At 38.8% G+C, this 21589-nt stretch overlaps 1 protein-coding gene across 1 annotated transcript in view; it reads left to right on the top strand.

Annotated features, from left to right (window-relative positions):
• Positions 1-21589, top strand: part of LRP2 (LDL receptor related protein 2) — a 184030-nt gene that overhangs the window by 53710 nt on the left and 108731 nt on the right. Inside the window, exons 9-16 of the mRNA XM_088829892.1 lie at positions 457-576; positions 4700-4828; positions 6449-6618; positions 7614-7837; positions 11045-11251; positions 12814-13016; positions 14722-14862; positions 16218-16421. Coding sequence (XP_088686018.1) covers positions 457-576; positions 4700-4828; positions 6449-6618; positions 7614-7837; positions 11045-11251; positions 12814-13016; positions 14722-14862; positions 16218-16421 — 1398 coding nt within the window. The remainder of the gene's footprint in view (positions 1-456; positions 577-4699; positions 4829-6448; positions 6619-7613; positions 7838-11044; positions 11252-12813; positions 13017-14721; positions 14863-16217; positions 16422-21589) is intronic.

The raw sequence follows: 21589 nt of genomic DNA, 5'->3' as shown, positions 1-21589 counted from the left end.
TTTGGGAGCCCTTTAAAATAGTCCTATTGCAAAAGTTAGAAAACAAAAATTAGTTGAAGCTAGCTTGGATTAAGTAGCTTTTTAAGTTTAGTGTTTAGTGTTCAGTGGCTTGGGAATTCTTGGGAATATCCTTCTATTCTTTCAAGACAGAAGAAATAGATATCTAGATAGATGTCTTTCTCTTAGATATCCTAATATCTTTCTAGACACAAAGATAGACTTTTGACTAGATTTTTTTCATGAACAGCACTTCTGATGCCTTGTGCTTGCACTTAGTTATAATGAATTTTAAAAATATGTGCTGAGTTTTTATTGCATCATACTGCAGGCTTGAATGGTGACAGATTTTCTGTGTTACTGCATACTTACTGAGGTTTTACTTTGGAAAGTTCTTCTTATAAATCAGTCTTGTCTGGAGATCACCTTTCATTTCACAAAGTCTTTTTCTCTGTTTAGATGTGAATCTGTGCCCGTCCTTGGGATGTGAGTACCAATGCCACAAGTCACCAGGTGGAGGGATGTGTTACTGCCCCTCGGGTTTTATTGTCAACCAAAATAGAACCAATAACTGCGTCGGTAAGTGACAGCCTTTCATCACAGTACTTACGGCACTGGGAGCACTCCCTTAACATCAAGGAGTTTGTATTTGTGGAGAGGAGAATCTGTTAACAAAGAGCAACAGAATCTTCACTGAAAACCTGGACAAAATGGAAGTTTTAACTCTGAGAAGCTTTTGTGAGGTGCCCATGGCAAAAGAGTGGTTGTATGATGAGTGAGTAAACTAGCTACGTTGTATCTGTCCAGTACCTAATGATGGAGGTTGTTCTTTTGATATATTGTGTATTGCTGTTTTATACATTTGGAAGCAGAATTATATAGCCATACTTGTTAAATACAGTCGGCCCTCCCTATCTGTGAATTCTTCAATCTCCAATTCAGTCAACTGGGGATCAAAAAAAGAAGGGGAGTGGGGGACAGAAAGTTCCAGAAAGCAAAATTTGAACTTTCTGTGTGCAGGCAGCTATTTATATAGCACTTAGGACTCCGAGCTTTCACTGCCAAGGGCCAGGGTTCCCTGGTCAGGGAACTAAGATCCCACAAGGTGTGTGGTGTGGGCAAAAATGAATAAATGAATAAATAAAATAAATAAGCATGAAAGAAACACTCTGGTTTACAAACTCTGGAGAAAGTCTATTTCCTGAGTTTCTGACACGGAAACCCTGCTTATGCTCTATTCTGTAAGTGTAAGACTGCTCGGGCTGTCTGCCAAATGTCAGGCTACTCTTCCCCCTTGACTGCCACCCAGCTGCCAATCCGATTTCCAGCCTTAGTTCTCTAGGCCTTTCCTCTCTCTCTTACTAGAAAAGGAATTCCAGTAGAGATACCGGAAGCCACATTCTCAGTGTTACATTTGTTTTTCTCTCTTTTTTCTCTCAATCCTAAAGAGAAATTTGGACTGGGCTGCCTTGTAGTTGGAACTCGATAGGCCATGAAATGTTTTCAGGAAAAGGGATTTGCTCTTTAAGAATCCCTGGTTCATTCCTGTGATACCTTGCAACCTATTCTTGAGTGCCCCCCCCTCGCCCAGAGCCACATTTTCCAACATCTTTTCTAATACTTAAGCCTGTGATGAGGTTTGATTTGTATGTCAGAGAGGGGTCCAGGCTGCTTCAATTTTTTGCAGCCCTTAAGAAATGAAAAACTTTCGTAACAGGATTTTTACATTTAAATCTATTAATGAATGTAACACAGAATTTTGCAGTATTATGCTGTACACAGGATCATTTCAGAATTCAAGAACACATTTGGTTCTACTACTACTGGAAGTAGTCCGATACTTGGGCACTAATTCTAAGGTCCACAAACATCTTTCAGTCCCTTTACAATGTACCTAGGACTTACTTTAGCACAGATGACCTCTTTTGGATACAAGCTCAGGCCCTCTGCTACCCGCAGAGACTTTCTCTGTGACCTTTCTTGTCCTTTAAGAATGTACCTTTGCCTCTGAGTTTTGCAGCTGGGTTAACATTTCTTTTCAAGAAGACTATATTTTGCTTTCTTGGTAAAGAGAACCTATTAGTTTCAATACATGATATTATGAAACCAGTTACACTCATTTCAGCTGAGCTTTTAGAGAATTGTTTCGGTCTGCTCTTTCAAGCATTTCAGTTGAACAAACACTCTCTGTATGCCTGTAATCCTCTGCATGCCTGACTTACCACAGAAGCTTCAGGTGTTGGAAACCTATGCAACATTTATCAGTTTAGCCGTGGCTCCCCAGGGGATGCCTCAGTGATTGTTAAGAATAAAATGGAATAATCATGACACAAAATCTTTCCTTCTACCATTCTTCTACTCCTGGTAGCCTTGACCTAGCTGTGGAGACTCTGAGGCAAGCCACCAGAGCAATTTACTGGACTATTGTTTCTGATTGACAAGGACTTGCTGTTTGTTGAGGGAATGACATGGTGGTGCAGCCTTAGGGCAGAAAGGTCATTCAGCACGGTGGGATTGCACACAGCCAACTGGATCAGAGGGTGTCCGAGCAGGATACTTTTGAATTACTCTCAAAGCAGTATTTATTGGTAAGAGGGGACAAAGAGTAAAAAGGAAAGTAAATCAAGGTGACTTGGGCTGGGAAGGAGGATTTTAAAGCACCATTTTAGTGTTTTGTAGTTTCCATTACCTTTTCTACTCTCTTTAAAATCCTCAGGTCTCCCTTTCATTTTTCTTGTCTTTCTTTTGGCTGACAATGGATATTAATTAGCCTTCATTCTTCTTTGTAATGATGAACAGGATCTTACTCAGTCATTAAAAGTGACAGTGTTTATTTACTCATTTAAACCTGTGCAGTACTTGTAACCCAGATGGTAGGAAGGGCCTTTGTACCCAAGCATTCCTAGTTATGACTTTTCCACCCTCTTTTTGACACGAGAACTCCTGTTTCCAGGGTGACTCCAGGTCCTTAGACATCGTCATAGTGTCTTGCATTCAAAATGACGTCACGATACCCTGGGAGTTTGAGGGCGAATGTCCTGTACATTCCTACTGAAGCAAAGCCTCATGTGGTGTTTTCTCAGAAATGAAGTGAGGGCACAGAAGAAATAGATCAAATGTTGGCTTTTTGTCTATACCCACATGTCCTTTTACCTTGTCATGTCCAAACTGGATTAATTTTTTCTTTGTCACTGTCCTTGGGATGAAAGATGTGCTGGTCTGTGTTGTTATACTTGATATGGAGGGAAGACGGGAACTGTTATCTTGATCCCAGGACTTTCTTGGTCTTTCTTTTTTTTAATTTAATTTTTTTATTTTTTAGATTTTGACTGTGCTGGGTCTTCATTGTGTCACTTTGTGGGCTTTCTCTCTAGTTAATGGCACTCGGAGGCTTCTCTAGTTGTAGAGCCTGGGCTCTAGAGTGCAAGGGCTCAGTAGCTGTGGGATCTTAGTTCATGTGGGATCTTAGTTCCCCCACCAGGGATCAAACCCATGTCCCTTGCATTGGAAGGCAGATTCTTAACCACAGGACCACCAGGAAATTCCTTCTTGGTCTTTCTTGTTGGGGAGTCACAGGATGGTGGGGCATGCAGCAGGTGTGGTAGAATTCAACTCACAGATTTGTAAATGTTATCAGATCCCTAGAAATTCTAGAGAACCCTAGACCTGTGAGTCTCAGGAATTATAATTTACTTGAGAATTTTCTGAAGCCCTAGGGATAGGAGCCTGTTGATTTAGGCGGTGGATGTCATTCTTCAAAGAAAGAGAGCAGGGCGAAAGAGGGTGAAGAGTGGATGTGAACTTCGAGGGTCAAATGAAATATTTGGCACCAGTTAACCAAGGATAGGACAATTTCTGCACCCTTTAAGCTTTATAATCTTAAAGAAAGACATGTATTTTTCTTCCCTGCCCCCATGTTGTATTGTTTATGTGTCAATTATATTGAAAGTCTTTTTACTATTTGATAGAACTGGTACTACTTGGCCATTGAACAGAGCTCTATTGTGTAATGGATTTTCAACAAGTACATATTAAATGAACGAATAATGCTAATGAGTAAGCAGAAGAGAATGTATTTTTCATGACTTAAAAATGATTTTAATTTTGGTGATGACTTTTGACATCAGAGAAAAGGATAAATAAACCTTTCCAGATAATTTATTGCATACTTTATTTGTGTCTCATTGAGCACTTGGATAAAGGGCAGTTCTTTCTGCAGTGATGGAGATGTCTGTGTCCTCCAGTACGGTAACCACTAGTCACATGTGGCTGTCAGCATTTGAAATGTGGCAAGTGTGACTGAGAAACTGCATTATTAACTTTATTTCAATTTAGTTAATCTAAATATAACGTTGAGAAGCTGCAGCGAGCTAGTGTCTACCACATTGGAAAGCACAATTTTAAAAGGATGCATTTATACCAAAATTCAGGTATTTTGTAAACGATCATTAATCAATGAAATGCAAAGGCAGTGAGTCCAAGCAGTGTTGTGCATCACCTGCAATGTTATCCTTTATGTAAATTTTAAAGAACCTTGGGTTTTCCTTAGTATGACAATGCCTATGCCCTGCCTCCCCAGGGGGTACTGTCTTAGGCACTTGGCATCACCAGATTCGTGTATAGCTTGTCCAAGATTTTTTTCAGAAAGTGCTCAAGCCATGTTGTTAAACATTATTATAACTGGTTATTTCCTATGTGGCAGATTTTGATGATTGCCAGATATGGGGAGTTTGTGACCAGATGTGTGAAGACCGGATTGGCCATCACCAGTGTCACTGTGTAGAGGGGTATGTCTTGGAGCGTCAGCAGCACTGCAGAGCTAATTCTTCTTGTGAGTAAATTACAGACACTTGTGTTTCTGAACAGTAAACTTCTATCCTCTTTGCATAGCAGAAGTCAAAAGAAATATCAGCATTAAGGCAGATGGCGGGTTTGATTACCACAAATCAGATATGGCCCCTGCTGTTGGAAGAATGGGTCAACATTCATTTCATGCTGTTAGGGACCAACTTGTGGATTAATAGTTGTTGGGTTTTTTAAATTTTATTGATTGCTTGTTCACTTTGGGCCTGAAATAGTGTATCACCTACTACATAAATTTTATGAGTACATTTGACCTATTTTTAATTAATGTACCTACCACAAGGTGACAAGTATCAATAGGCACTATTTATGCAAAAATTTTTTAGAGTGGTTAAAAGTGGACCTGCTAAATTTGGATTACAGCTTGTGAAAATGCCCTCATTATAAGAATACTGTGGTATAGAAAAGTCATGAAAATTTTTGTCACTGTGGATTTCTGGATAATAAGATCTTGACTTCACTTTTTTTTCCTAATTATTATTATTATTTTCCCACACCTGTTTAAACTGCTTTTAATGTCTTTCTGAAACTGATTTGCCAGTCTTTGAGTTGACTATTTTCTAGTTGTTTTTGTGTAGAAAATGGTGTGGACTAACTTTAGTTAGTCTACTAACTGCTGTGGACTAACTTTAGTTACAACTGATTTGTAACATTTATTTATTTTTGAACAGGTACATACTCATATTTTCAAAAATTTCACATTATTGAGAAGTTATATGAATACCTCCCCACCCCCTATATCCATTCCACTCTGCCCAGTTTCCCACTTCTCCTCTCCTATGTATAATCACTGTTTATTTTAATTCTAGAGATTATTAAATGCATAAATAAGAATATGCAGATATAGACATTTAACCCTGTTTTTACATATATGGTAGTAAACTATACATACAGTTTTTCATTTTGCTAATGTTGAATACTATATTTTTAAGGGCTTACCATATCAACATGGAGAACTCTATTTTAATTTTGTTTTATTTTTATTTGAAGTATAGTTGGTTTCCAGTGTTTCAGGTCTACAGTGTTTTTGAATAGTGGCAGAATCCGTTTTTTGGATGTATATAATTTATCTAACTAGTCCTTTAGTGATGGACTTTTATATTATTTCTTATCCTTTGTTATAGCAAACCATACTTCAGTGAATAACTGTATTCATTTTGCATTCTTGTAAGTATATGGGTGTAGCAGGTTTTTATCCACCATTGCCATGTTTTTCACATTGGGTGGTTTCCCATTAATCTTTAAAATGTGTTTTGTGTTTTACACGATCTAAAGTTGCACCTGGGGAAAGGTTCCCATATCATCAAAGATTCTCTGATACCTCAGTGTCATCGAACCAGCATTTAGGACACTTGAGTTCTTGACAGACTCTGTTCCTAACTTACTGTGATGTTGGACATTTCATTAAACCTCTTTGTGCCTTAATTTGCCCATCTGTGAAATGGGTAAAATGATATGTATTTCTACATACACATTCTGATATGTGTTTTCTGAAGGTTTAAAACCAAATAAGAAAACATAGTTGTAAGTTGCTTCATCATCTCTGTTCACTTGAAGGACTGACAGTGCCTTGCTTCTTCACATTTAGTTGGTGAGGCCTTTGTGATCTTCTCCGATGGTCGGGATTTGCTAAAGGGTAACATTCATGGAAACAACTTTCAGATTCTGGCAGAGTCTCAAAATCGTGGATTGGCTGTGGGTGTGGATTTTCACTATCGGCTACGCAGAGTCTTTTGGACTGACATTGTGCACAATAAGGTAAATAGAAATTTCTGGAGTATAGCTTTAGACCTGATAGAACTCCAAGCACAAAGTGTTGATAGTTTTTCATTTTGGGAGGAGTAGGGAGGGAAGTTCCTTTGTTTTCTAACAAAAAAGGCCCTTGAGATATTTTATGTTAATCAGCACCTTTTACAGCTATAGTATTACATGTGACCTATTAAACAAAGCAGTCTATTATATGGATTAGCCTTGAGCAACTTTTAATTTTATTCGAAATGGAGTCCAAAAGCCTAATTAAAAGAAATAGTAGACATTCTTTCAAAACTGGATAGATATTTGGTAGTAATTTTTGAAACTTGATCATTTAAAATGTAAAAAGTATTCTGCTTTCCTGGATGATAAAAATCAGATTTTACCTGCATCTTCTAAATGGAACTGTAATTGAGCATTGGCCAAGTAACAAATATTGACAGTATTTTGTTTAACAGCCAAAATTTCATTATGCTCTCTTATTTGGAAAATGTGATGGATCTGATTTCAACTTTGAATAATGCAACGGAGATTTTTAAAACATAAATTTTAGAGACTCTTAAAGAGTTATGATACTTTATTTCTTCTTACATTTGCTTGTACCATTAATAAAATTTTAATTCAATTAACAGATAAATTCCATAAATTTTCCAAAAATTGAGACTTTAGATTACTAGTAGGTCTGATTTAATAACAGCTAGAAAACAAAACAAACCACTTCCACCTGTGCCACCAAAAATCCACATTGAATTAAACTTTTACTAACTACCTAAGAATTACAGATACAAGCTTTTTTAAAAAAACTCAACTTTTTATATATGCCTCACATGCTTTTAAAGAAATGCCCCACCACCTCCTAGTAACCATGATGTAAAATTAAAAGTCTCTAGTAAATTTTTTTTTAGTTCAAATTACTGATTTCTGCACCAAAGATAAGTCCTTGGAAAACTCTCCCAACTAGTTATGCTTAAGAAGTTTAATAATTTTGGGTTTTCTTTCAGGTTTTTTCAATTGACATCTCTGGTTCACGTGTTAGAGAAGTTCTCGGTATTTCTATCGAAGACCCAGAGAATCTGGCTGTGGATTGGGTAAATAATAAACTTTATATTGTGGAGACCAGAGTCAACTGCATAGATGTGGCAAATTTGGATGGAAGCAATCGGATTACCCTTATAAGTGAACATTTGGGACATCCTAGAGGAATTGCTGTGGACCCAACTGATGGGTAAGTTATTTGCAAACATACTGATTTCAGCATTTTTTTGAGTTTCATTTCTGCCCCTTTAGATAAAACATCCATTGGCATAGTTGAAGATTCTTTATGCTCTGTACTGTAGAATCCTTGTTTATTTCATATCTCTTTTCATAGCAGCCTTAAAGGGGTTAACTTTAAAGGGGTTAGGGGAACCAGAGATCAAATTGCCAACATCTGCTGGATCATGGAAAAAGCAAGAGAATTCTAGAAAAACATCTATTTCTGCTTCATTGACTATGCCAAAGCCTTTAACTGTGTGGATCACAATAAACTGTGGAAAATTCTGAAAGAGATGGGAATCCCAGACCACCTGACCTGCCTCTTGAGAAACCTGTATGCAGGTCAGGAAGCAACAGTTAGAACTGGACATGGAACAACAGACTGGTTCCAAATAGGAAAAGGAGTACGTCAAGGCTGTATATTGTCACCCTGCTTATTTAACTTATATGCAGAGTACATCGTGAGGAACGCTGGGCTGGAAGAAGCACAAGCTGGAATCAAGATTGCTGGGAGAAATATCAATAACCTCAGATATGCAGATGACACCACCCTTATGGCAGAAAGTGAAGAGGAACTCAAAAGCCTCTTGATGAAAGTGAAAGAGGAGAGTGAAAAGGTTGGCTTGAAGCTCAACATTCAGAAAACGAAGATCATGGCATCTGGTCCCATCACTTCTTGGGAAATAGATGGGGAAACAGTGGAAACAGTGTCAGACTTTATTTTTGGGGGCTCCAAAATCACTGCGGATGCTGATTGCAGCCATGAAATTAAAAGACGCTTACTCCTTGGAAGGAAAGTTATGACCAACCTAGATAGCATATTAAAAAGCAGAGACATTACTTTGCCAACCAAGGTCCTTCTAGTCAAGACTATGGTTTTTCCTGTGGTCATGTATGGATATGAGAGTTGGACTGTGAAGAAAGCTGATTGTTGAAGAATTGATGCTTTTGAACTGTGGTGCTGGAGAAGACTCTTGAGAGTCCCTTGTACTGCAAGGAGATCCAACCAGTCCATTCTAAAGGAGATCAATCCTGGGTGTTCATTGGAAGGACTGATGCTAAAGCTGAAACTCCAGTCCTTTGGCCACCTCATGCGACGAGTTGACTCACTGGAAAAGACTCTGATGCTGGGAGGGATTAGGGGCAGGAGGAGAAGGGGACGACAGAGAATGAGATGGCTGGATGGCATCACCGACTTGATGGACATGAGTTTGAGTGCATTCCAGGAGTTGGTTATGGGCAGGGAGGCCTGGTGTACTGTGATTCATGGGGTCGCAAAGAGTTGGACGTGACTGAGCGACTGAACCGAACTGAACTGAAATATAATTCAATTTGAGGATGTGCAGTCCAAATATACCTACTAATGTCCTAAAAATATGTAATGTTATTGGGCTATGAATTTTATGCTTAGTGTTTGCCATGTTTTCCTGGCTGAGAGATTGAATTCTTTTTTCTGACTCACTCTAATAGTATTGTCACAACTAAACCATTATTAATGGGATCACTCTTAAGTTATGAAGTTGTTTTAAGCAGGGGATAGATCTAAAACCACTAGGTGGTGTTTTGGCGGGCTCTGAAGAACCCCAGTTCTTTATGCCTCAGTACAGAAAGAATTTAGCAAGAGGCAAAGTGACAGATAAGTGATTTATTAGCATAGGATGTTAGTGTTGCACTTCTCTGAGTACTTAGTGGGTTACATTTTTATAATCAAAGGAAGATAAGGTGGATAAGACCACCTTCTTTTTCATTCTTTGAGTCTTTGGTCATTAATTCCTCCTATTTGTTGGGTGGGAGAGTTTTTGAGGTGTATCTAGGATCCTCATGGCACTATGGAAAATTTCAGATCTCAGTACGAGTGTCTTTCACTTTGAAATATCACCTTTCCCTAAATTAGTATTTTTGTGCATGCAAAGAACATGCCCTAGGTGTCATTAACTTGTTGACATCACTGGGCAGGTTGTAGGCCTTATTTTCCATGATTGTTTTGTTGTTTTGGGGCATGTCTTGTGCTTCTGCTGCCCGGTTTTGTTGGTAAGCAAGTTAACTTGGTTTTGTTGTTAAGCACACCAGTTTGGCTTTGATACTATGCCACTTGCTCTGCTTTATAAGTCAAGCAAACCCACATTGTTTGCTGATTTTTCCATTACTTTCTTGAGTGCTCATTAACTTACTGTGGTCTCCCAAAGCCTCCCTAAAGTTCCTTCTCTATCTACAATCCCTAATGGAGTTTCTAAGCTAACAATCTGAATGCTCTACTCTATCCCTACCGGACCTATCCCTTTTAGTGATTTCCTGTTAGAGACAAGTGTTGAGATGTCAGTGTTTTCTCCAGGTATAAATTAAAATTTTCTTGATCATCACATTTGAGACCAGTTATGTAGAGACTAGCTTTTGCCTAGATTTTCACGGTTGGGTCTTAGAAGTGTTGGATGAACTTGAGGTTGCTTAGGTGCTGGTGATAATTCATATCTATTTCATGATCTGTCCTTCCTTGAAAATGATGTATATGATGTCTAGACTATGCCTTAGAATGAGGAATTAAGGAGAGAAATGGCTTGATAGATTTTTTTTCCTTGGTAGCGTTTTTGCTGGCTGTAAATAGAGAAGTGAAAGATGGAGTCAGGGAACAGGGGAGAAAAATTAAGAAGGTTAGAAGGTAGATAAGCTTTTTTTTTTGCCTGCGAATTGTGCATTTTCATAGTTGCTATTTAGAGTTTTCGACCCTCCCCCTCCCCAGTTGGTCCTCACAGTCTCTGATTTTTAATGCTTTGCTGCTAAGTCGTGTCCATCTCTGTGAGACCCCATAGACGGCAGCCCACCAGGCTCCCCCGTCCCTGGGATTCTTCAGGCAAGAGCACTGGAGTGGGTTGCCATTTCCTTCTCCAATGCATGAAAGTGAAAAGTGAAAGTGAAGTTGCTCAGTCGTGTCCAACTCTTAGCGACCCCATGAACTGCAGCCTACCAGGCTCCTCCGTCCATGGGATTTTCCAGGCAAGAGTACTAGAGTGGAGTGCCATTGCCTTCTCCGTTTAATGCTTTAAAATTTCTCTCTTGTTTTAAATCTCCATGGTTCTCTTATCAGCTAGAAGAGATTTCCATTGATCTAAACACACAATCTCAAAAGATAAGTAAACTTGTAAAATAGCTGATTCTCTCATCTTTTGTTTTTCTTTTGTAGTTATTTATTTTTCTCAGATTGGCAGAATGCTTTTGGGGTACCGAGAATAGAAAGAGCTTACATGGATGGCTCCAACCGTAAAGACTTGGTAACAACAAAGCTGGGATGGCCTGGTGGGATAACTCTGGATTTGGTATTAAAGCGTGTTTACTGGGTTGACTCCCGATTTGATTACATTGAGACTGTAACTTACGATGGACTTAAAAGGTAAGAAGTTTTTTTTATTTCTCCTTTAATACATCTTTATAAGTTTGGGAGAAGTACGTAAAATTTATGGGGAGGGATACTGAAGAACTAGAATTAAAAGACTGCTTTGTTGGTTGACATAACTTGAATTATCTTTGTGTTGACATTTGCATGATGTGACCTGCTCTGAGTTTTAACTTGTTCCATGTTAACACTCAAATTTGATTTCTCTTCTCCAAACCCTCTCCCACTCCCAGATGAAGCACATTATTTTCATTAACTCCTGAGTTCATTTTTCTGGGTCCCTTAGGGTTTGTTTCCAAAGATCATTTTATAGTTTAGTTTTCTATTTTCCCCCTAGTAAATAGGTTTAACGTTATCTGGTGGGAATTAACTGGATTTTATACTGCTCTTATATATTTTTCAAACCTTAAAGAGAAATTCTGACTTTTTACCTGATGTACTTCAAAGGCATTTAAACAACCTTTGAATGCAGACTATGGCATACTTTTTTCCTTCATCTTAGTCAGATTAGAGTTGACCATAGATTAATTTAATTGTTAACTATTTTACATCCTCTTCTTTTGGTGTTTTCAAAAACTGTTAAAACAGCCTTTAACTTTTGACCAAGAAAAATTACTCATGCCAGTTTGATTTTGCCAAATGAGTTGATCTTATTTTCTCAATAAAAAGACCATGATACTTTCGTTTCCCCTTTATCTCTGTTTGTAAGGATGGTATCACAGTTTGCCACAACCTCTATTTGTTTAAATGAAGAGATTGAGTTTTAAGGCTATGACTTCTTATTACTGAAACTGTTTCCCATGAGAATATGAATTAATGACAAAAATAATCATATAAATCATACAATTGAGAAATTGTATAACTTTTTTCTTTTTGATGATCCTCAGTGAATGACTGTTTCTGTAAATGTTGTCATGGCGGCAATGTTGATTTCTTCCCCTTGTCTGGCACTTCTTACCTCTGTTGTCTTCCATTTAAGCAGTTCTGGGCACTCTGTCTCCACTATCATGTGATAGCTGACAGTTTAATCAACCAAGGGCATGTCAGTGGTAGCCCTGCTTTTTCTGCTCTCTAGAGTGACATCAGAAATAGGTCTGTGTTTGCCGTGTGTCGAATTTTCCAACTTGCTGTCTTGTTCCCTACTGGCTGAGAAACGGTCAGTGGTGCAGGGGTGTGAGTGAAGTGAGTGTTGAAGGCATCTTCTACCAGATCTCCCATCCCTTGTTATACTCTTTCCCCTAGGAATTTCAAAATGATGTTTCACATCTTAGCCCTTTTATATGTGGGGCAACCTTAAGAGAATGAAGAACAGGTGGGAAAGCAGTAATTTCTCAAAAAATTTAGCTAGGGAGGGACTGGTCTATAAGTGCCAAGGCTCTTTTCTAAGAGGCAACATGTAAGTCCTTCTAGCAAGTATAGACAGAAATACACCTGCATCTTAAAATGTATCTTGACTATATATTCTATGGTTGTAGCTAGCAATTTTTTAGCTTTTAAGCATTTATGTGAACTAATTCTACCTTTAATCAAAACTGTATGGTGTATCTCTTTTGTAACAGGATGACAGTAATTCATGGAGGCTCGAACATTCCTCATCCCTTTTCAATAAGCTTGTTTGAAGGACAGTTGTTCTTCACCGACTGGACAAAGATGGCTGTATTGAAGGCAAACAAGTTCAAGGAGACTAACCCCAGATTGTACTACCGCTCTTCCCTGAGGCCGTTTGGAGTGACTGTTTACCACGCTCTCAGGCAGCCCTATGGTAGGCCTCCCCAACAGTGGAAAAACCCTGCTTGGTACAGGCCTTGGTTAGAAAGGTTTTCTCAAAGTTCTCATGAGATTTGGGTGGTGTTCTCTAATGTTTGATGGCTTATCTAGAGAGTTAAATTAACTGAAATTAGCTTTGCAGGTCATGGGTATTTTAGAGAAGTTGATGTATTTCAGAATTAAAATGCCCAGTCTACAAAGAACATAGAGATGTGTTTAATAGATATTTATTGGCATATGCAGTGTACCAGATCCTGTCTACAGGCTGGAGAAAGAGCAGCAAATAGACCAAACTAAAATTACCCATCCTTTGTCTACTGGGAGAGATCTCCCAATTCAACTTTCTAATATTACAGCCAGGGAAGCCAGACCCGGAAGAAGAAAATGACATGCCTAAGCGGTCATTTTATTTAGGTAGTGCCAGAGCTTTTTTTTTCTTTTGTCTTCTTCCTTGTATGATACCTGTTTAGCATTGGGTTTGGTGTCTCTCAGGATAGTCACTAATCAAAGAAATGAAATATTTTGATTCAGACGCTGTTAAGTCTTATGTTATTTTATAATAAGTTTGGTTTCAAGGTTTTAAACTGACATGACTGTACTGTGTCCATAGCTCTTTTCTGCATTTGCTTATGCATCTAAGAAAAGAAACATAAACTAGGCTACGTTGGAAGAAAGCTTAATATCAGTGAACAGTAATTCAGAGAAAGAAAGATTTCACTTTAAATCTCTAATGCTAAGTGACGGGTCTGGCTTTCTGGAGAAAGACTATAAAGTAATTAGGCTGATTTAAAAAACCCAAACAAACCAACCTCTAGAATTGATAGTTTCGGATGACTACTCTTCCTACGTAAACAAACACTTCATTGGAAAATATATACTATATACATATACATATGAAAGTATATACTGTATTCGAAAATATCTATTTGGAATGATCAATTCATGGGCTACTAAACTCACATCTGCCCTTGATCAAAAGTATAACCCAGTTTCATCTAAATTATATTATTTGCTTCAGAATGATACCTGCCTGTGTTTCTCAAAATGAATCTACTTGCGAAGGTAAAGAGACTATTTTAAAGAGTAAGTTAAAGGATAAGAAAACCATTTCAAAAGCAGACATTTTTAACTTTGACAGCCTTGCGTACAGTGAACTTTCTGAAGTCATTGCCTTGAGAATTGTTTTTGGATGTATAAACTGGTTTGTGTTTCAGTCATGTAGGGTTTTGAAATTAGATCTGGATTTGAATATTAGTTTAGTTGTTTAACAGCTAAGTAATCTTGAGCAAGTTGTCAAACCTTTTGGAACTTTGGTTTCCTTTTCTGTAAAATTGGGATGATAATGTTTACCTCTTAGAATCTTTAGTGGTAAATTGTCTTTTGTAAGTATCCAGGGAGGTTATTTGGAGGAAGTCATATTTTAATCACTGATGCTAGCAGACAAAGTGATATAGTTACTGGGAGGATAAGAACCCTCAAGGCTATTCAATTGCAGGAATTTTTTTTTTTTGCCACTATCAGTTTAAGAGTAGATTCAAGAGCAGCAGTGGGATTGGGAGCAGTTAAATGGATGTATACAGTAGTGATGTCTCCAAGGAGTTTCAAACCCATTTCACCCATAGGTTGCAAAATGGCTTCGCATGTCTTGGATAAATAAGCATTTCTAATTGAGATTTAACAATGTGCATTTTTCCTTCCAGCAAGGAATCCATGTGCGCATGAAAATGGGGGCTGTCAGCACATCTGTGTCCTCAGCCACAGAACGTTCAATGGTGGTTTGGGTTATCGTTGCAAGTGTAGGTTTGGCTACATGCCGGATTGGGATGACTATCACTGTGTCGGTAAGATCACTTTTGGACTATCTTTCTGACAGTCAGCACAGGGCTGTGCATGCACTGCTTTGGGACTGGGCCAGCTCCCTGTAGCACTTCTTCACAGCGAATAAGCTTTTGGTAGCCCACGGGCATCTTCCTTTGTAGGCACCTTTCCTTTTGTACAAAGAAGGTGTTTGAAGATGTAAATTTCCATCATTTGGGACACATTCAGGGTTTCCTTGGGTGACTCTCATTCCTGAAATCGCTTTCTCTTTCTTTAAACTATGCTCTTGAAATTCAGAGGATTTAACTTTGAGCCCTTTACTCTATCACGTGTATACCTTTAGATGTTAGTCTTACCCTAGGAGGAAGCACTTGCCATCACTTTTATTGACTTCTCTTAGCTCACTACTTTGCCAGTCAGGTAATCACATCTCGATCCCACCTGGCTTTCCTGCTGTATTCCAAACTAACCCCCTAAGTGTTGGGGTAGCTCATTTCTTCATCCGGTGTTTACTCCTCAGTTCAGATTTTCCCTCTCTATCTGCTTCTGTGCTCTGGTTTTCATTCGTGCCTTAAATGCGTGGTCTTCCTCTTTGATCACCTACACATCTACTCTCATTAAAATAACGCTACCTCGTCTTCATCTGATGGTGAAATGCACTCCTACAATATTTGTCTCTCTCATTTGTTGTCCCTTTGACAACTCTCCCTTTGATGCTTTTGACACATTCTTACTCCCTGCTGTTACTTCTGGATTAGTATGTAAATTCTCTTATTTTAACTTGAGCAAATTTGTTCACTTTGTAGGTCATCCTAGATTCAGATAAAAATCACCCTCATTGCAAAAACCATGTTCTCCTTTTGGATTTCTCTGTCTTCTTCTTTGATTTTACACATCACTTCTTCTTTCCTATTTCCTTCATTCCTCTCCTCCCTTTCTGCTTTCCTTCCTTTGTTTCTTTCTAAATAATTTACCTGGTTGCTGTTAATCTTCTTTTTTGCTGGTCTTCGCATCTCCTAAACTGCAGTAGGATTCTTGATATAGATCTCTACACAAAAGTTAATGTAACTTGAGAATTTTGATGGAATCATGATTCAGTTAATACCATTTATTCAGTTAATGAATTTGGAAATTCAGCATATGGACACCATGCGTTATATAAGTAAATCTTAAGGATAAATTTCTCAGGGAGAAGTAAGATTTGCAGCCTTTATGGTATTTTCCTTCTTGCCATTATTTCCAACTCTGTTTTTCACATATTTTTTAATTTATTTCAGAATTATCAGATGTGATTTATGGGTGTAAAAGTAATTTCTCTGGAACTGGGAGAAGGCAGGAACCAAGCTGTGGCTGACTGCGTGTGTCCTTCTCTCTACAGCTGCTGAGCGGTTTCTCCTCTTTTCATCTAATCTGGCTGTGCGTGGCATCCCGCTCACCCTCTCTCACCAGACGGATGTCGTCCTTCCGGTGACGGGATCTTCCTCCGTCTTCCTTGGGATTGATTTTGATGCCCGCGAGAAGGCTATCTTTTTTTCAGATACAAAGAAAAACATTATTTATAGACAGAAGCTCGATGGTACAGGTGAGAATGCTTTTAAAGTTTTTTTTCTGTCTTGTTTTGTCTGTTTTCAATAATAATACTAATCATTTGCCCTATAAAACTTTTGCATTCACTTCTTAAGCAGGGTCTTTTACTAAGCTTGCTAAATATTTTTAAATAGGGAAATCTATAAATTAGTTCTAAGCGAACACTTCATTTTCAAAATAAGTTACAAATGAGACTGCATTTTAAAACAATTATTGATGTAATTCAGTTCAGTTCAGTTCAGTCGCACAGTCGTGACCGACTCTTTGTGACCCCATGAATCACAGCACGCCAGGCCTCCCTGTCCATCACCAACTCCCGGAGTTCACTCAAACTTATATCCATTGAGTTGGTGATGCCATCCAGCCGTCTCATTCTCTGTTGGACGGCTACGAATATTACCATATCGCCACTTCATGAAAGGAGGGTTAAATGTGTGAAAGCTGTTAATGGGCTAATTGACTAGAGGCTGTTGCTTTTATTCAAGCAGCCAGACTGAGCCAATGGAATGATCTCTGTATAGGGTTGCTACACTACCTAAATGGAATAAGAATATTTATTTTTAAAATATATGAATTATATATAAATATAGATTTACTGTAAGTTTCTAGTTGATTGGAATTCTGTTAAAATCTTCATAATCCTCACAGAAAGATAAATTATAGTCAGTCAGACCTTATCAGTTGGGTACTATCATGATCCAGTACTTTGATTTTACCATCCCTAATGGGTTGAAAACTGAAAAAAAATAAAGTAGCCAGAATAACATAGCAACTAGGAGGGCCAGCTCAGAAGCTCACTGCTTAGTTTCGAATCCTGACTTCTCACATTTCTTAGTTGTATAATCTTGGGAATGTTATTGTGAAATAGGAATAATAATAAAGGCACTACATAACTCATAATGTTTTTGATAGGATTTTAGGTTAATGCATTTAAAACATCGAGAATGATGCCTGGAAAATAGTAAATATTTTCAGTAAATGTTAGCTAGATGGTTGGATGGCATCACTGACTCAATGGATGAGAGTTTGAGCAAACTCTGGGAAATAGTGAAGGCCAGGGAAACCTGGTGTGCTGCAATTCATGGAGTCACAAAGAGTTGGACATGCCTTAGCAACTGAAGAACAACAAAAGCTATTATTGTAGTTATTATCAATGGAAAACTCTATTACTCTGCTCCACCCTGTCCCAACTCAGACTTGCTCACTAGAGGTAATTCCTTACCATTCTTTTGTCCCCATGTTTCTAAATACTTACACTTACTAATATTTATACTGTTACTAATACTTACTAATACAATAATTAGTAAGTATTAGTAATTAGTAAGTTACTAATACTTACTAATGCTTATACTGTTGCTGAGTCCAAGCTCATACAACTCACTGCATGACAGGCTAGTAAACCTAGAGATGAGGTGTTCCAGCCAGGAATAGCAACTTTATTTGGAAAGCCAGCAGACCAAGAAGATGATAGACTAGTATCCCAAAAAACCATCTTATCCGAATTAGAATTCAAGCCTCTTTTATATTAAAAGCAGAGAGGATTTGGCTGGTGCATCCTTTGTCCTTGGAGCTATCCATGTAATCTGTTTACCATGTTCCTGTAAACTACCAACAAAGTAAAAGCTGTTCTCTGTTCTGCAACTTTTTATCTCTATAGAAAGAAAGTAGAAAGTATTAGGCACTCAATCATATCTAACTCTTTGAGACCCCATGGACTGTAGCCCACCAGACACCACCGTCCAAGGAATTCTCCAGGAAAGAGTACCAGAGTGGGTTGCCATTCCCTTCTCCAGGGATCTTCCTGACCCAGGGATCAAACCCACGTCTCCTGCATCACAGACAGATTCTTTACCACTAGGGCCCCCTGGGAAGCCTTTTATCTCTGTGTGTGTGTGTGTTCAGTCGCTCAGTCATGTCCAGCTCTTTGCAGCCCCATGGACTGTAGTCACCCAGGCTCCTCTGTCCAAGGAATTCTCCAGGCAAGAATAGTGGAGTGGGTTGCCATTTCCTACCCCAGGGTTTTATCTCTATATGAAGGGAAATTTTATACTTTTAAATGTCACAACCTTGAGAATGGGCTATCCTGTGTATTTTATCCCATAGGCAACATTCCTTTACAAAAGGTGCCGAGCCTACGTGACTAAGCACAGGCAACAGAGAACAAAGGTTAGAGCTAAAGGAATAGATGCAATATGGAATCAGGGTTATTATTCTCTGTTGCCGTACCTTTTCTTGATTTGTCATTTTAAACATTTATTTTCCTTATTACAGATAAGGAATCAGCTCTTTTTCCCTCCCCTTCTCCCTAAAAAGCTAGAACATAATTTTTTGTTCACTGCTAAATCAAGTAGTATTTCATGATGACATTTCTTGAACAAATGTTGATTTTTTCCCCCCTGGAGTTTAACAATTGCTCCATCTTCATTTGCTTAGTTTCTTCTATAGCTATTATATTTTCCCCACACAGATCTATCAAATGCTTGTCTGTGTATCTACGTATTTATCAAATGCAAAATCTGTGATTTTCCCCCCCGCTCTGCTGTATAGTTGAATCTGGCACACAGCTCTTCTGACCTCCATCTGCTGCTTCTCTCTGCTGGTTTTCCTATTTCCAGCAAGCCATTTATTTCTCTTTCCCGACTTATTTCCATACTTTATTCAAACACATTGTATCGTAGCTTTGAATGGGTAGGGTGGTATATAATTTGAGTCTGAACCTGCTTTTATTTTGCCCTGCAACTTGATCATTTGACAAGGTGTAGGGTGAAAGTAGTTTTAACTCAGAAATTTGAAGACATTGCTGCACTCTCTTCTAGTAGCCCATGTTGGAAGTCCTATGCCATCTGCAGCAGCATTTCAGTGTATATGACATTCCTTTCTGGCGGGGAGAGTCTTTTTGTTTCTTTTTGGAAACTTTTAGAATCTTTTTGTGATCCTTTTCATCTTGGGATTTCTCTCCTATTCTGGGAGTTTTCTTGCCCCTGCTTTTTCTATTCAAGCATGTTAGGTTAATCATCTGTTTTCTTCTTATCTTTCCTTTCCTAGTTTTCATCTCTTATTATTTCGTTCTACTTTCTGTGAATTTTTTCTTTTTGGCATTTTAGTTTTAGTCTATCAGATATTTAATTTTCAATTAATTTAACTTAATTATCAATATTTAATTTTCCTTCTTGCTCTCTGATTATCTCTTTTTAAAAATAAAGCCTGGGACTTCCCTGGTGGTTCAGTGGCTAGGACTCCATGCTCTCAAAGCAGGGGGCTCAGATGTGATCCCTGGTCAAAGAACCAGACCCCACATTCCTCAACTAAGACCCAGTGCAAATTAATTAATTAATTAATTGAAAAATAAATTTAATCTTTTCTTAGTCTATGAAGATATTAATTACATTAAATGATTAATTTTTCTCTTTCCATTGCCTTTGGGTTGCTTTTTCTTTTGGGGTTGTTTTCAGATGTCCTTTTTATGAAGGAAACTTAATAAAAAGGCTCTTTGAGCCTTGTTTGATAGTAAGAGCAAAGCTATAAAGTGCTGACCAGAAAGCTGTAGGTATGAATGGGCCTCATCAGTTGGTGATCAAGCAGCCTTTTTGTTGAGAAGTTTCCAAATATCAGTATCAGCAAATCCTTTCTGGAGATAGTCAATTTCTTCTTAGTGGATGCCCCCATTCTCCCTGTTGGGGTGAGGAGTAAGAGGGGGAAACTCGCGCCTGCGTTCTGGGAGTAGTGCAGATGAGAGGGGCGGAGGCCCCTTCAGTGCAGTGTTCACAGGCATAATCCTCCTGTGTTCAGTTCTGTGCGGATCCCAGTCTGCTGTCATGCCACAAGTCCTCAGCCTGCAGCCTCTCTGAGTTGAGTTCCCCCCGAGGAAGAAAATTCTCAGGTCTGTTAGAGGAGGCCGAGGAGAGGAGTGTCATAGATGCTCAGGGTCTTGGGTTCCCCATACCACCTTTTTGATTTATTTATTGGCTGTGGTGCGTCTTCACTGTTGCCTGTGGGCTTTCTCTTGTTTTTTTTTTTTTGTAATTAATTTATTTTTTATTGGAGGCAAATTATTTTACAATATTATATTGGTTGGTTTTGCCATACATTGACATGAATTCGCCCCGGGTTTACATAAGTTCCCCCTCCTGAACCCCCCTCCCACCTCCCTCCTCCCTTTATCCTCCCTCTAGGTCATCCCCGCATGACAGCCCTGAGCATCCTATAACATGCATTGACCCTGAACTAGTGATTCGTTTCACATATGACAACATACATGTTTCAATGCCATTCTCCCAAATCATCCCACCCTCACCCTCTCCCATAGAGTCCCAAAGACTGTTCTATACATCTGAGTCTCTTTTACTGTCTCGTATACAGGGTTATCATTTGCATCTTTCTAAATTCCATATATATGCGTTAGTATACTGTATTGGTGTTTTTCTTTCTGGCTTACTTCACTCTGTATAATAGGCTCCAGTTTCATCCACCTCATTAGAACTGATTCAAATGCATTCTTTTTAATGGCGGAATGATACTCCATTGTGTATATGTACCAAAGCTTTCTTATCCATTCGTCTGCAGATGGACATCTAGGTTGCTTCCATGTCCTGGCTATTATAAACAGTGCTGCAATGAACATTGGAGTACATGTGTCTCTTTCAATTCTGGTTTCCTCGGTGTGTATGCCCAGGAGTGCGATTGCTGGATCATATGGGAGTTCTAGCCCTCGTTCGCTTCGACAAGAGAACAGTGTGGAGATTTCTCTTGTTGAAGCGAACGAGGGCTACTCTTCCTTGTGATGTGCGGGCTTCTCATTGCGGTAGCTTCTCTTGTTACAGCACACAGGCTCTAGGTGTGCAGGCTTCAGTAGTGCGGCTCATGGGCTCTAGAGTGTTGGCTCAGTAGTCTTGGCACACGGGCTTAGTTGCTCCATGGCTTGTGGGATCTTCCCTGACCAGGGATCAAACCAGTCCCTTGCATTACAAGACAGATTCTTAACCACTGGACCACCAGGGAAGCCTCTAGACCAGGGTAGTTACCCACCCCTGCCTTTTTCAGAATCTGGTGCTTCTGCCTGCAGATAAGCTGAAGCTTCTGCATATGTGTATGTCGGTGCTCACCTCTGCTGGTATATCTCACCTTTTCTTTAGTTAGTTACCCCTTCTCCAGTTTCTTTCTCTT

This window comes from Moschus berezovskii, chromosome 2, assembly GCF_049115385.1.
Source record: "Moschus berezovskii isolate FMDL1 chromosome 2, NW_MosBer_1.0, whole genome shotgun sequence".
In the NCBI taxonomy this organism is placed as follows: Eukaryota; Metazoa; Chordata; class Mammalia; order Artiodactyla; family Moschidae; genus Moschus; species Moschus berezovskii.
This window is presented reverse-complemented; position numbering and strand designations above follow the sequence as displayed.